Below are 14,062 nucleotides of genomic sequence, written 5' to 3'. Positions count from 1 at the left end.
ACGCGGTGTCCCGCTCGGCTCGTGCGCTGGCTTTGGCAGTGCTTTCTTTCACCGTCTCAGCTGAGACGCTGTTTCTAGCAAGTTGGCCCTGGTTTGGAGCGCAAGTTCGTTTATTCTACACTTGAATATTGGCGTGACGAAAACCTCGCACGCACAGCGTTTTCAGTCACTGAGAGTTACACCTTTTAACTCTAGCGACGCTAAAACGGACTTGAATTAGTCGTGTAACAAATTTAAAGCTCACGACCACCGCTAGGGGCTGTTTCGCGGCCTGTGATTGGCCCTGAGATGCTCGCCTATTCAAACCAATGTATGGCCAAACTCTCTCGATAAACGGCTCTGGGCTGGTTCACACACTCGCGCTTTCTTATGACCGAGTCTTTATGATCTCTTACAAGTAAACACTCAGCAGTCTAGCGCCATCTATGAGGAGGTCCTAAAACTACATTTCACTAAAGCAAAGTTTTTTTGTTTTTTTTTTGCATTTGTGGGATTGAGTGTGGACACGATGTATGAAAAATTATGGTTTTTAACTTTGACAAATGTTTCCGAGCAAAAAAAAAAAAACAATATTATGCGAGAAATAAACGTAGGAATTATACGGAAATCGCGAGGGTTTCCACGACCACTCAATAGATGGCGCCAGCTGTTCTCTAGCCGTTAAAGATCACGAGAGGTTTTAAGGCGTATCGGTCGTAAACGGTCGGAAGTGTGTGAACGGGCCTTTAGAGGGTAACACGGATTTAGCAATTAATGTCGGAATTGTTGGCGTGCTTCGAGAAAGATCGCCACAGGTAGGCAGTTGTTGCCGTGTTACTTCGTGCGCCGTTGGCTGAACTTCAAGGCGGCGCGCTCGAACCGGGGCCTCCAAATCGGCACACCGCGACGGAGCAGCCGGCAAGGGGCACGGGGATCCTGGCGACGGGGATCCACTGGCTTCCTTGGAGCTGGAGGATCACCGGGCTAGGATGTGTCATGCCGTGGGGTGACCGGAAGCCACACATAACAGTCAACTTGCCGTCTGGTGGCCGAAAATGTAAACGATCGAGTAGAATCAATGTCCAAGCCGGTGTTGTCGCATTTGGGTTCTTATTCGTGAAAAAAGGGTAACCATTTGAAAGTTTGCGCGCTAGGAAAGTATATATCTAACACGCCCCCTCAAAACTGGGCGCATTAAAGATACCTGAGTATATTTTGACGTGTAATCAAGGTTTGAGTTAGACAACGCTTTTTTCCGTATGCATCGGCGAAATTGCGGGTTGATGATTTATAATCGTCAATTCAGAATGTATATATCGACATTCCAACTTAGAGCCATCATCTTCGATGCCCAAATATAAAAGGGTCACGCGCAGTAACTATCTAACTAAAAGAAAAGTTTCGAAGATTTCTAATTAATAATTACGAAATACAAAACAAAAATCTGATTTTGTTACCTTTGTTTGCTCTCTGTGTGCCTGTCTGCAGGAAATGAATTTAGGATTTTTATCATCTCCAGGAAAGTAATAGAAAATCCGGAGACGTTAAAATTAAGATTTTATCCGGTCAAAGGTTAAAATCACAGTTTTAGCATCTGCGGATTTTACACCAACTTCCTGAAGATGAACAAAATCCTCACGTAATTTCCGTACATGGTAATCGTGAACATATCGCTCTAGTAAGTCATGGGGTCAATATTGCCAGTCTAAATATTTTGCTTAAAAAAGCAACTGCCACCCAAAGTATCGGTATCTTTATTGCTGTCTCAATGGCTTCGGAAGCGCCTGGCGAAACGCACACAAAAAAGATCGTCGAGAAAGAAAAAAAAATTGGGCCTGAAAAGAGCCCGTCAATGTCTATCCTCTTCCCCAAAGTTGAGCTCCTCCTTGCTTCTTTTTTTGGTGATGTAATTGGCGAAGGCATTTTTGAAAACGTTAGGAGGTGTCGCAAGTTTCGTGTCTGTAATAATAATTATTGTCATTTCTAAAATACGTTCTTCACGACGACTGTAAAGGCTTCGCAAAATGATGATGACTTCGCAAAATAAAACTCAGAAACCGGAAGTGTTAGCGACAAAAACATCGGCCATCTCCCTACCTTTTTCTTTAATATCTTCAATATGAAGTGATGCCGGAAAGTTCGTCGGAGCGGCGAAATGTTTCAGTTGTGATCAGAATTACACTCCCAACGATTTGTATACATGGGGTTTTTCTCATAGTCCTTGTCGACAAAGTGGCGAGAACAGATCAGGGGGTATGAGAATGGCCCCTGCAGCTCTTCTTCGGGGATTGCAACCACGCATTATTATCTGCTTCATCTTTTGAAAAAGTTGTTTAGCGTGGCACTTTTTTACGCAGAGGCTTGGCGACATCGCCCCACAGGTCGCTCACCAAGATCTGGTACACGTAGTTTTTTTTTTCTTAGTTTTTTAAGATCGTTTTAGACCGACTAAAACTGCTAAAAAGAAGAAAAAAAAAAAGAAAGAGGATCTAAAAAGTGACGCTTCGTCTGCACGGGAAGAAAGGACTCGCGTAAAACTCTCGCGGTTGGCCAGGTGGCAGGTGCGCGTGCCAACGCACGATAAGAGGGAAAGAGCAAAAGTTAAACGACACTTGCTTTTACAAGCCACCCAAGAAGACAAGGAGTGCACCATTTCGCTAACTACGTCACAGATTCGGCTAAGCGTTTCATATCAAGCTTTCTGAAAATATTTTTTTTTTCCCCCGCAAATGCACGGTTTTCAAGTTTGATATAATTAGGGCCATCCCTAGTATCATCTAAAGTCGTTTGCACAAATAATAAAAAAAAATATATCGGTGTTGGAGTTGTCAGTGACCCTTTAAAGAGAAACTGAAGCGGTCCTGTATTTAAGAAGAAGAAGAAAAAAAAAAGCCCCTGTATCATCTTCATTTGAACACGAATATAATTATACTTTAGATTGTTATGCCAAGTAGCCACGATACCGCGTTTAAAGAAAGCGCCAAAGCCCTGCCTCCTTCTCGGCACGTTCGGTAGAAGTAGAGAAACGTGACGTCGCGCAGAAATCGTAACATTACCGTACCTTCCGCAAACCTTACCCGAGCAGTCAAAAGAGGTGCACACGTCCCCTCACAAGCGGCACTCACAAGGCAGTTCGAAACTTCTTTGTATGACGTCACGCCCAGTAATTAGTTCTTAGAGCGCAGCTTTTAGGGGCCCGTTCCCGGCTTGAGCGGCGTCGGCGTCGCCGTCGGCGTTGGCGTAACCAAGGTCACCTCAAGGTCACGCGACCCCCAAGGTCACCCCAAGGTCACGTGGCCCCCAAGGTCACGTGACACCTAAAGTCACGTGTCCCCCCGAGGTCACGTGACCACCCCCAGGGTCACGTGACCCCCCCGCCGAGGTCACGTGACCTCCCCGAGGACGTCATCGTCACTGATGACGTCACCGGCATCCGCTTCGTCATCGTCATCAGTGACGTCACTGATGACCTCACCGGCATTCGCATTGTCATCATCACTGATGACGTCATCAGTTACGTCACTGATGACGTCACCGGCATCCGCATCGTCATCGTCATCATCACGAATTACGTCATCAGTGACGTCACTGATGACGTCACCGACATCCGCATCGTCATCGTCATCATCGCTGATGACGTCATCGGAGTCCGCATCGTCATCGTCACTGATGACGTCATCAGTGACGTCACTGATGACCTCACCGGCATCCGCATCGTCATCGTCATCATCACTGATGACGTCATCAGTGACGTCACTGATGACGTCACCGGTATCCGCATCGTCATCGTCATCACCACGGATGACGTCATCAGTGACGTCACTGATGACATCATCGCATCGTCACGTGACCCCCCAAGGTCACGTGACCCCCCCAGGTCACTTCACCCCCCAGTACCCTTCCCTCCTCCTCCTCAAGAGCTGCGCTCTAATTCGGTGTTACAGGGAGTTGTAAACGGCTTTCACTTTTTTGTTTCTTTTTTAACGTTTAGTGATACGTTTGAGTCAAATGCTTGTAATGTTCGAATTCACGGGATCAAAATACGCAAGAATTACCCTCAAACCCGTTTTGGTTTTAAGAAACTCTTCAGCTTCCCTTTAAGCCTATTGAATGTGCACACAAAAAATCACCACATGGGACCTACATAGATCCATTGTTGCAGACGCCTACAATATTGACTATGCCATTCGGGCAAATAGCTATGATAGCAAAGTTGGGCGTAATTCACACGCTTCGCAGAAATGTATAACAATGCAATTGTCTTTTTTTTTTCAGCGGCGTTACGTTAGTTTTGTAAGGAGAACGTACCCAGAGACGCCACGTGGCAGGCGTGCAAGGACTCCGGTAGGGATGGCCCTATCCTCCAGACGTCCTCCTGGCCGTCGTAGATGAGCACGTCCGGCAGGACCCGTAGCTGTCCCTCCTTGGTTCTGGCAAGGCCTCCGATGGCGTAAAGCTTGCCCGCGTGCTCCACAAGCCCCAGAGATTCTGCGCCCGCAAAAACATGCGATATCCTTGATATAAAATGATTATGAGTGCTAGACCAGATTGAGAGAAATGGCCCCCGTACTTACTAATATTTTCTTCTATGAGGGCCAAAAACAATATTTAGACCGATGTTTCTAATTGGGTGACTCTACAGGCACTGATCTGCTTTTCTGTCCAAAGTAGTATCCGTCGCAGTCAATGTATTGGTCATAACGTCTTAAAAACAATTAACACAAATATAAAAAAAAATGTTTTGCGACATCACGTTCAGCCATTACTTTGTTCGGTCCATCGTATGAAAATAACGTCCTTTAGTGAAGTATTGTTTTATTGTATTTTCAGTGTTGAAAATGCCTATATTTTACATGACGATCCGTCCGGGCTATATGAAGAATGTTAAAATGCAGTTACCATCTTCAAAAGTTACCGCAAAATTCAGTCACTCACCTCTGCCATACTTTAACAAGCATGTCTTTCTGATCGACGGTGACGACACGAATGAAGTGCTTTCGCTCGCTTAGACAGAAAGCTAATGTCTATGACGTTACAACATCAGGGTCAGACATGTGGATGTATTACCTACACAAAGGTCGATACAAGTCTTCCCGTTTATTTCCTTTTAAGAACAACAACGAACAGGATCAGTTTCAACATACTTCTCACTCGGCCTTCGTTTATGGACTCGCTTTTTACTAAGAGAGCACCTCTGATTTTATAACATAGCCTGCGCTGAAGTGTTCTTTGTTAAACCAAGCTTAGAGCACTTATGAAAGAAACCTATCTTCAAGTAACTATTGAAATCACACTGCCGGATGTGCAGGCGTTTCGCGGCAGTGAACACCGGGCAGATAAATAGAACGAGCATAGAGTAAACAATTGATCATGTCTAATAATGCTCCAGAACTAACGCGTGGAACTCGTGTGAATTTGCATCAGGACAGCGAATGGCGCGAGAGTTTTTTGTAGTTTCCACAAAACTACACTGAAGTTAATTCTTCCATATACTCTAACCTAACCCCCCCCCCCCCCCCCCCACCCCCCTTCTCCGCGTTTTGATTTCAATGAACATCATATCGCCAGCTGTTGTGTTTCACCACTGCGTATTGCGCGTTAGACACATCAGGCTAGCGGTCATATTGCACTGGCTAAATGTTTACGGATGAATGGATGGATGCTTATGGTTGTACCCTTTATAATGAGCCGTAGCTTGCGCCACCTAGCCCAGAAACCAAAAGCGTTACTGCTCTTCTTGCCTTCCTAACCCAATCTGCTTTCCCTCTACATTTCTGTAACTACAACCAGGCAGCGTCGGATATCGCCAGGATGACCTTTTGGGGATCGGGCAAACAAACTGAAAACATCAGCCCACGCCTTTTCCTCCCAGCGAGGGAGTCGCCAATGTTTCTATGGTCAAACCTATTCGGTGCTACCCCAACACCGGCCCACTGGGAAACAGGGTTAATACTTTTGGACGGAGCCACACGGGTGGGAGCCCCATTTTTACATTGTCCCGCCTGTCTCCAGCTGTGCTAGTTAGTTTTAGTTCATTCAATTTTTTCTGGATAATTTTCACGATTTTCTAACCTCCTCTTTCTTATTGTAATCATTTTCTTCTTCCTTCTTCCATCCTCGTTAGCAAAACCCAGCGCCCTCGCCAGATCCGCTACCCCTTCAGAGAGGGCGGATGAAGCTCCGTGCAATTCAAAGCCGAATACTCTAGCGCCTCACTTTCATTATGACACATAATGCGTCTATCTCTTGAAAATTAGGCATATACGTCTTTGTCATTTTAACACTCCCGTTCTTGCCTCAACCAGAAAAGAACCTCTACGTGAATTATCAAACACATTTTCCTTTCTTATGTCCTGTCTCTGTGACCTATACACTGTTAAAGCTGATTTCAATTGCATTCATTCCTTCCATATTTTACTTTCTGCCTATTTAGCTTCCATTTTCTTTGAACCAGTGTGCTGAGCCCCCTCACTAGTGTGCAGGTATTTATTTGTCAGCTTGTGGTTTCGGTTTATACTTTTTGGGTTCAAAATTTTCACGTATGGATACTGAAATACTTTTTTGTGCCAACCGGGTATCATGCATTTTGGTCAACCTTTGTTCAAACTTTAACTTACTAATCGCCTCCTCACCCTCAGAAGACAACCAGCCCATGTCCCCTTATGCTACCTCATTTAATGCATTTTCATGTGCTCCCAGTGCCAATCCGCCTACGCTTCTTTGTCGAATTTCCAATCCTGATGAAACCTCTGACCTCCATGCACAGTACCCCATTACCAAAAGACAGACCTGGCACCATCACTCCTTTTCATATACCCCTGACCATATTGTATTTATTATAATTCCATAGTGTCTTGAGTTTCCTAATACCTGCATTTCTTTGCAATTTTCAATAATATCATCTTTATGTTTCTTTAGATATTCCCTTCCCTCATTGAGCCATAGTCTCAGATATTTGTATTTTTCAACGTGGCCTATTTCACTCTTGTATTTTCAGAGGTTCCCTTTTCTCGTCGTTGAATACCATTACTCCACAATTGTACCTACTAAAACTCAGGCCCAATCTGTTCTCTTCCTCTTCACATATTAAAGTTAGTTCCTGTAACGTATCGCGGTTATCTCCCATGAGTACTAAATCATCTGCATACATTAGTCCTGGAATTTCTCGTAATACATTTCTCCGTCCTTCTCTATAACTCACAACAAAGCCTAAATTATTCTGCTCTAATTTATTCTTCCATTTCACTTAGGTATATCAAGAAGAGCAAGGTTGACCGTGGGCAACTCTGTCTCAGCCCTCTTTTTATTACTGCTGGTTGTGTAGTTTATTCCTACCATGTTATAACTACATTATTGTATATATACACCAGCTTATCTGTGTCTGTTTACACTTGCACATCTACAGCGTAAACCAGTGTTTCCATACCCCTTCACACACTTGCGACTATTTAGAACCATCCGCCTTAAAACCTTACAAACATTTTTTTACGACGAGAAAACAGAGTGGCACCTTGCGCCATCTATCCGGTGACTCTGTAACTGCATTTTACTAAAACAAAATATTTTACGGCATTTGAAGAGAACAAATGTACGTACGATCAATAAAAAATGCTCGTTATAACAGAAAACATCAAATTTTAAAGCAAAAAAACAATAAAAAAAAAAAACACTGATGATGCGCGAAAAAAAAAAAAAGAAAAAGGAAATATACTTGATTAGGAAGCGTTCCACGAATCTCCGATATATGGCGTCAGTGTGTGTTTTTCGTCGAAAGATAAGCATTTACACTGCTCAAACGTGTCAACAAGCATTTACGTTGTTGAGACGTAAATATGTTAAGTCTGCAAGCATTTACCCTGTTTAACCGAGAACGCCAAATTTGTTTTCGTATTTTGTTATTCATTCAGACCTCGTCCCGATGGCAGGTTGGGTCCCGCTATGGTCCAACGATGACCGTCCCAGCGCTCCAGCGTGGAAATGAGATAGAAATCCTGCCTCTCCGCGGTTTGCACCAGACCCCCGGCCACGTGAAGCGAGCCCCGAAAGCAGGCCACGCCGCAGGCCGACAGCCGGCAAGGCAGGGGCACCTCCAGTTCGGACCAGACGTCGGAACCCGGGTCGTACCATTCCACCGAGCTCAGGAAGCTGCGCCCGAACGTTATATAGTTTCAGCTTGGCCGCTGTGCCGACTAAACACCGCTTCACTCAAGATTAAACCACAGCCGACGCTACCATTCGATGAAGTCGCGATCAAGCAGCGAAAAAAAGTCCATTGTCAAGGCGCGCGTCGTTTTTGTGCGTTTGCTCTACACCAACACGCGGCTGTGACGTCACGCCGCTGCGGTGGCGCTGTTGTCGCTACTGCGCATGCGCACAAGGTTCCGTTCGCGCAAATTTGGTTTCTGCGCACGTGTAGTGCCCACACCTTTTGTGGGAAAACGCTGGCTTGTTTGTTAACATCGTGCCGGTCTATAGCCGACCAAACCGATCGAGCACAATAAATGCACCGTCATCTGCCACGCATTTTTTTTTTTATTTTCTTTTGCTAGTGAGAGGAAGCTGACAACGATGACCAGAACCGTGACGGTGCACTTGGATGACTCCATTGGTGTTGACTTCATTCTGACTTGATGTGAAACAGAGTATAGTGGCACTGTGGGTCTTTGTCGATACCGCGTGATGCCACGTTCTGACCCAGGGTTAGCTTTCCTACTGCACTGGATAAATTTCCCATTTATAGACGTTTTCTGCGCGGACGACGTCATCTTGCATCGGGAAAGTTCCAGTTTGCGGGAAAACATCGTTTTGCTCACGCCACACCACTAGGAGAAGCTCACGTTTTAATTGTGACTGTCTCTCCTTCTTGCCTCCTTTCATAGAAGCTTTGCAGCAGCTGTGCTAGGGAGCAGCCATAACCGACCTCCGTTATTTGTTTCCTCTTATTACGTTTACTTAATTTCATCGTTGCCATAGGAGGGCGGATTAGTGTCATTTTAAAGTTTTCCGTGTCCTCCCCAAAACTGGCCTCTGTGGAGGCTCGTCAATGCCCGCTTCAGTGGCTCAACATCTGAGTTAGACAAGAGGAGGTCAGCAATTGCGGCTGGAATCTGGCTAGTGTGCTTGTGCATTCTTTTACTGCTTCCAGGTCGTAATGTCTCGCTTTTTTTTTTAACCCGCATGACAGATTTGGTAGCTACGTAGGTAAGGACGAGGGTCTATAGCTAAGACACGAAGCTCCTTGATGCAGACTATCATCCCATTGTATAAGCGTACATGCTGCATATTTAGTTATAATAGTCAAACGGGAAACGCATATACCTCAGTGCCGCTGCAAACCGATCAACCGTAGGATCTGCCGCCGAAAAAAGGTATTAAAAGTCAAATAGTCGTCACCTGTAGGCTTTCAGTACAAAAATAACAATTTTTGATTACTATAGTCAAGTATAGGTGGGTTGATCCTGACCGTGATGATGATATGCTTCCTTAATTTTGCATCGGAAGCGGAATGCGGAAAAGAAAATATATTATATACAAATTTTAACGAGGTTCATTCAGTTCATTAGAGATGACATCTTCCTTGCGTGAGAATAATTGGCCTAAATAAAATACACTCTATTTTCGTTACTTCTGACAGACAATTTTTCGGTTTTGATAGCTTTGACGCGCTGCATTTCGATGCAATATACTGTGCCACGAAATCTAGCATTATGCACGAGCACATCAATTGGGCTCCCTTGAAAGCAAGCAATGCTACACTTTTTAGCCCACTGCAAACTCCAGATCTCTCGCCGTTCAGATTGTCTTATTCGACATCGCAGAATTTTATATTACACCCATGTCCAGTTCAGCAGACAATAAGGAGGTAAGCAACTATCCTGTAGCCAGTGACTACCATTCACATCCCCTTCCTAGTTCAATACCAAACTCCAGTGGGCTATAAGGCCTTGCTTACATGCCCAACTCGTTCTGGCCAGCAACCGCGTAGATGCGTTCTTCCACGACCACGGCAGCGTGGCTACAGCGAGCGTGGCTCATATCAGCAAGCCGTTCCCACTTGCCCGAGGACAACGCCATTCTGAAGCAGGTCTTGGTAGCGAACCTCAGACCATCGTTGGAGTTTCTCACGTCGAAGCCGCCCAGAATGTACAAGTGGCCGTCCAAGAACACGGACGCGTGGAGCTGGCGCGGCTGTGGCAGCCTGCCGCAACGCCACAGCATGCAGTCCTTGGACGTGAAGCCTAGGAGGGAGCAGCTGGTGCTGATTCGCTCGTTAGGACCCAGACCACCGCTGATGAGAATCAGGGTCCCTGGGACCTTGAGGTTCGTCATGCGCGGCAAGGCTCGCAGCGCGGGCTCGGCGTCCCATTGCTCCCTGGCATCGAAAGAAGACGTGCCCTTCTGGACTTCAGGCGGTCAGGTGGAGAGCGCCCAGTGCGCTGAGCTACGATGGGAAAAAGAGAAGGGACTGAGATGAGAAGACATCTGAAGGTAGATGCTTTCTGCTCGATACTTTAGAGTTCGTCTCTCACTCTTGTAGTAGGTATTAGCCCCAAAAAGACGGAGTGGCGCGACCTGACGGCTCCTCGGCGTGACGTAGTAGCGAGGATCACGTGACCGATTCTACGCTTCGTTGGTAGCATGCAGGTTGAAGTGTGCCGTTCGCAATTCATGATTAATTTGCTAATTTGAATGTAAGTTCTGGGTTGCTTTTCAGCTAGCTTTTTGGTTGTACTTTTCGTAAAAATTAAACTCAAGCAGCGCGATAACAATGGCTAGCGACCTACGAAACAAGACCCTGTGACCCAGCTTCGTGCTGTCGAACTGACGACGACAAAGTCTGTCGTTGTCAGGTGACCAGAAAGGTAGATTCTAGAACGTCGTGGTTTCCGGGGCTAGTTTTTAGACAAAGCAAACAGAAATCGACCGCCAGGATGGCTGAGCAGGCATTCCTATCACCTGTTTTTTTTTTCAGTTTGCTCGCGCGGCTTTGAGGCTGCTGTGGCCCATGAGAGCTAATCGAGTGTTGAAATATCACACACGCGCGACATCACCATAAATTTACCTCCTGCGGTAACATTTAGGGTTCGATAGTGAAGTGACCAGGGGCTCCGGAACCGGGGAGGCAGGGGGGGGGGGGGGGGGGGGGGGCGTCCGCCCTTCTCATGTTTTTTTCGTAGGGGTCATGCCCCCCACGACGCTGAAGGCTGACCCACAACCCTCCCTTAATGTAGTCAGAGCAACATGCTACCGCGCCTTCCAAGCTTGAAGCGGAATAAGAAAGGACAGCGACGTTTTGTCGGGACGAGAATTGGTAGTAAAGTTGATACACCTGTTAAGTGCTGGAGTAAGCGTTTCTTCTGAGCCAGCCTGGGCGCGCGTATTGGTCACATCTTAATCACTGGCAGCCGGACGGGTAAGCTTAGGAAAGGCACCTTTCTACCATTCCTTGTCATCGGAAAGGATGGCGGGGAGGAGGCCTCCCTCCGGCTCTGGATAAGCCTCCCCAAACGTAATACCTCTTGTCGCGGGAAATTGGTCTCTGGCAGAGCGCTTCGACGAACAGCAGTCCGGAGCATATGTCCTTGGAGGGACTGCACACTCTCTTTGACAAGTTTTGCTTGGGATCGGCTCTTTCAAGCTCGGCCATGCCAATACCGTGCCAATTAAGCGCACTGATCCCATAATGGCCGGAGAGTGTTCAGAGCTGGTCCAGCATGGAAGGCGCCCCTTGAAGTTTCTGCACAACGCCTAGACGCGAAAAGCATTTCTGCCATCCGCCAATCATTTTCGTACTTTTGTTCGGTGTGACAGGAGAGGCCACGGAAACGCTCTTGCGTGCTAGAGATTTTGAAGATCTTTTTGTTACTCAGAAAAGATTTGGTCTAAACAAAGGTCGCTTCCTCCATTTCGGTTTTTCCGCGCGTACAATCTTCAAAGTTGGGGGGGGGGGGGGGGGGGGGGGGGTGAATCTGCACTGCAAGGATGTGAGCTTTGACCCCCGCCCCCCCCCCCCCCCCCCCCCCCCCGATCAGAATTGACTTCCGGAGCCCCTGGAAGTGACGTTCGGCAAAGAAAACGTTGGTCCGATACCGCGTAACTACCGAACCATGTTCTATAGCTCAGTCTGTCTTGACGTTCGTACCACCCTCATTTCGGAACAACAGAGGCACACGCGAATATTTAAGTGTAGGTACCAGATATTACTAGGGTAATCCATACAGTGGTCGAGCTTTACGTAAAAAAAGAAACAAGAGATAGAATCGACGAGTTTGTCACTCTACGAGAGCGTCCGCCACCACCGAACAACACTTCAAAGGAAACGGCGATAAAATAAAACTCACCTTCTAACCGGAAGATCTAGGTCAAGGTTCAAGTTATCAATACGGAAAGAGTAAACTTAGAAAAAAAAAGTTGTGCGAACATCTTCTATTCAACAAGACAGCCGGTCGTAGGCAGCAAGTGACGGGCGCCTTGCTAAGGCCCTGCCTGTTGGTACGACCATGGCCACTCAACTCGGTGGGATTGTTGTCCTTGCTTCTGGGAACCGTAGATTAAGCGGCCCTCACTGAAAATTGTTCTTTCAAATGCTTTTTTTTCTGCTTAAAGTTGGAAAGCGCGCGAAGAGCACGTAGAAGTGTGCTCGTTAGTCTCCATGGCGAAGTATCCGAGCGGTGTTGGCGGCAATGAAGCCCTCGTAGGACTCCACCGTAACCTACACGATACTTCCGATCGTTTCGCTTGGAGTTTTCGGATCTCTTCTTAGGTTTTGTCGTGCGCACGTTTTGCGTCATAGCAAAAACAAAATATACTTAGCGAACAGTTTCTGCTGCTACGCGTTAAATCACGCGAAAAATCAAGGCAAAGCAGAGAAAATACCTGGTTTTGTCACGTGATACTGGTCTCTACGTCACTATCGAGTGATCTCATCGCTCCTAATCACCCCTGTAACACTTCAAAGAACGTCAAATCTTAAAAAAAGCAAACATGCTAAAAAGTATGAAAGAACATGATGTGAGTAGTATACTCACCAAATATTTTAGCTAGAACAAGGAAGTTCGGCACGCTTGCAGACGAGAGTAACAATAATACGAATCGACAAGATATCTATGAAAATGTCACCAGAGGCACTCCAACGTTACGAATATTTTTAAAAGCTCGTACTCATCACTTTTCGACGGCATATTTTAAAAGTATATTCCAATTAATCTTGAAAGTGCCATTTTACAGGACATCCAGGAATAGTTAGTCTCCATGACGTTACGTGCTTGCAATGTATAGAGTTAGGTAAGGTAAAATGAGATGCGGGGAAAAATGCGACAGTTTCTGTTCAGCGCCATCTATCTTCCAAACAAGCAACCAGACTACGTTTAAACTTCACTTCACCTGTAAACTTTGGACGTGTAAAAATTGAGAGCTATCAGCAAGAGTGCTACGAAGAAAATAAATGCGGAGTTGAGGTTGACATGCTTACCCCCCGCCAAAAAAAGCGCGAAATTCAGCGCGAGGATGTGCTTCGAGATGCGCACCACGGTTGACATCTACCATTCTGTGAATGTAAGCTTTAATTTTATTGGTATGCTTTATTAGCTCCATGCAGACAATATATGAGCAGTCTGGTTGTGTTTTGTAACGATATAATTATTTACGTTGCGGGGCGGGATACGTCCGGGGTAAAATGCGACAATCTAGCATTCTATGACGCCCATGTAGATAACGCACAAGTCTCTTGGGTCGTTCAGAGCCATATTTTTTTCGAGGTGTCTAGGAGGGCGCCTAAAAGTATAAAAGAAAAACAGCAAGGGCTTCATAGCGCAAAAGTGACATCAACAAAGCGTTTGAAAGTGCCAAGAAACAGTGTCATTCCCTTCGCGTGGCTGCCACACTTTTTTGTCGTACCAAAGGGTGCGATTCAAAGGTGAGCCAAACCACTCGGTAAATGTAAAAAACAACGGCTCTACAAAAAAAAAAAAAAAAAGGTTGAATTACAAAAGGCGGGTTCTTTGCGACGTTTCAAGTTTTACGAACATTTCTTCTGTACCTAACGTACAACAGAGAAAGAGGACAAACAGACCGGAGAGCAGCA

The 14,062-nt window shown here is 46.0% G+C and overlaps 1 protein-coding gene across 2 annotated transcripts; it reads right to left on the bottom strand.

Moving 5' to 3' along the window:
• Positions 1 to 755: 755 nt before the first annotated feature.
• Positions 756 to 10,441, bottom strand: LOC8036285 (beta-scruin-like). 2 transcript variants are annotated; one of them, XM_040208107.2, is made up of 4 exons: positions 9,932 to 10,441; positions 7,889 to 8,124; positions 4,288 to 4,467; positions 756 to 1,021 (listed from the first exon to the last, which is right to left on the bottom strand). In XM_040208107.2, the coding sequence occupies exons 1-4, from the start codon at positions 10,306 to 10,308 to the stop codon at positions 840 to 842; spliced, it is 975 nt and encodes a 324-aa protein (XP_040064041.2). In that variant the 5' UTR covers positions 10,309 to 10,441; the 3' UTR covers positions 756 to 839. The 2 variants fall into 2 exon arrangements, with proteins under 2 accessions (XP_040064041.2, XP_029825820.3); XM_029969960.3 differs by having other exon boundaries at positions 756 to 947.
• Positions 10,442 to 14,062: the final 3,621 nt, after the last annotated feature.

The sequence above is a fragment of the Ixodes scapularis genome, unplaced genomic scaffold (assembly GCF_016920785.2).
Source record: "Ixodes scapularis isolate PalLabHiFi unplaced genomic scaffold, ASM1692078v2 PGA_scaffold4__175_contigs__length_147842914, whole genome shotgun sequence".
Classification (NCBI taxonomy): domain Eukaryota; kingdom Metazoa; phylum Arthropoda; class Arachnida; order Ixodida; family Ixodidae; genus Ixodes; species Ixodes scapularis.
The sequence above is the reverse complement of the archived record's forward strand: the minus strand, read 5'-3'. Positions and strand labels throughout refer to the sequence as shown.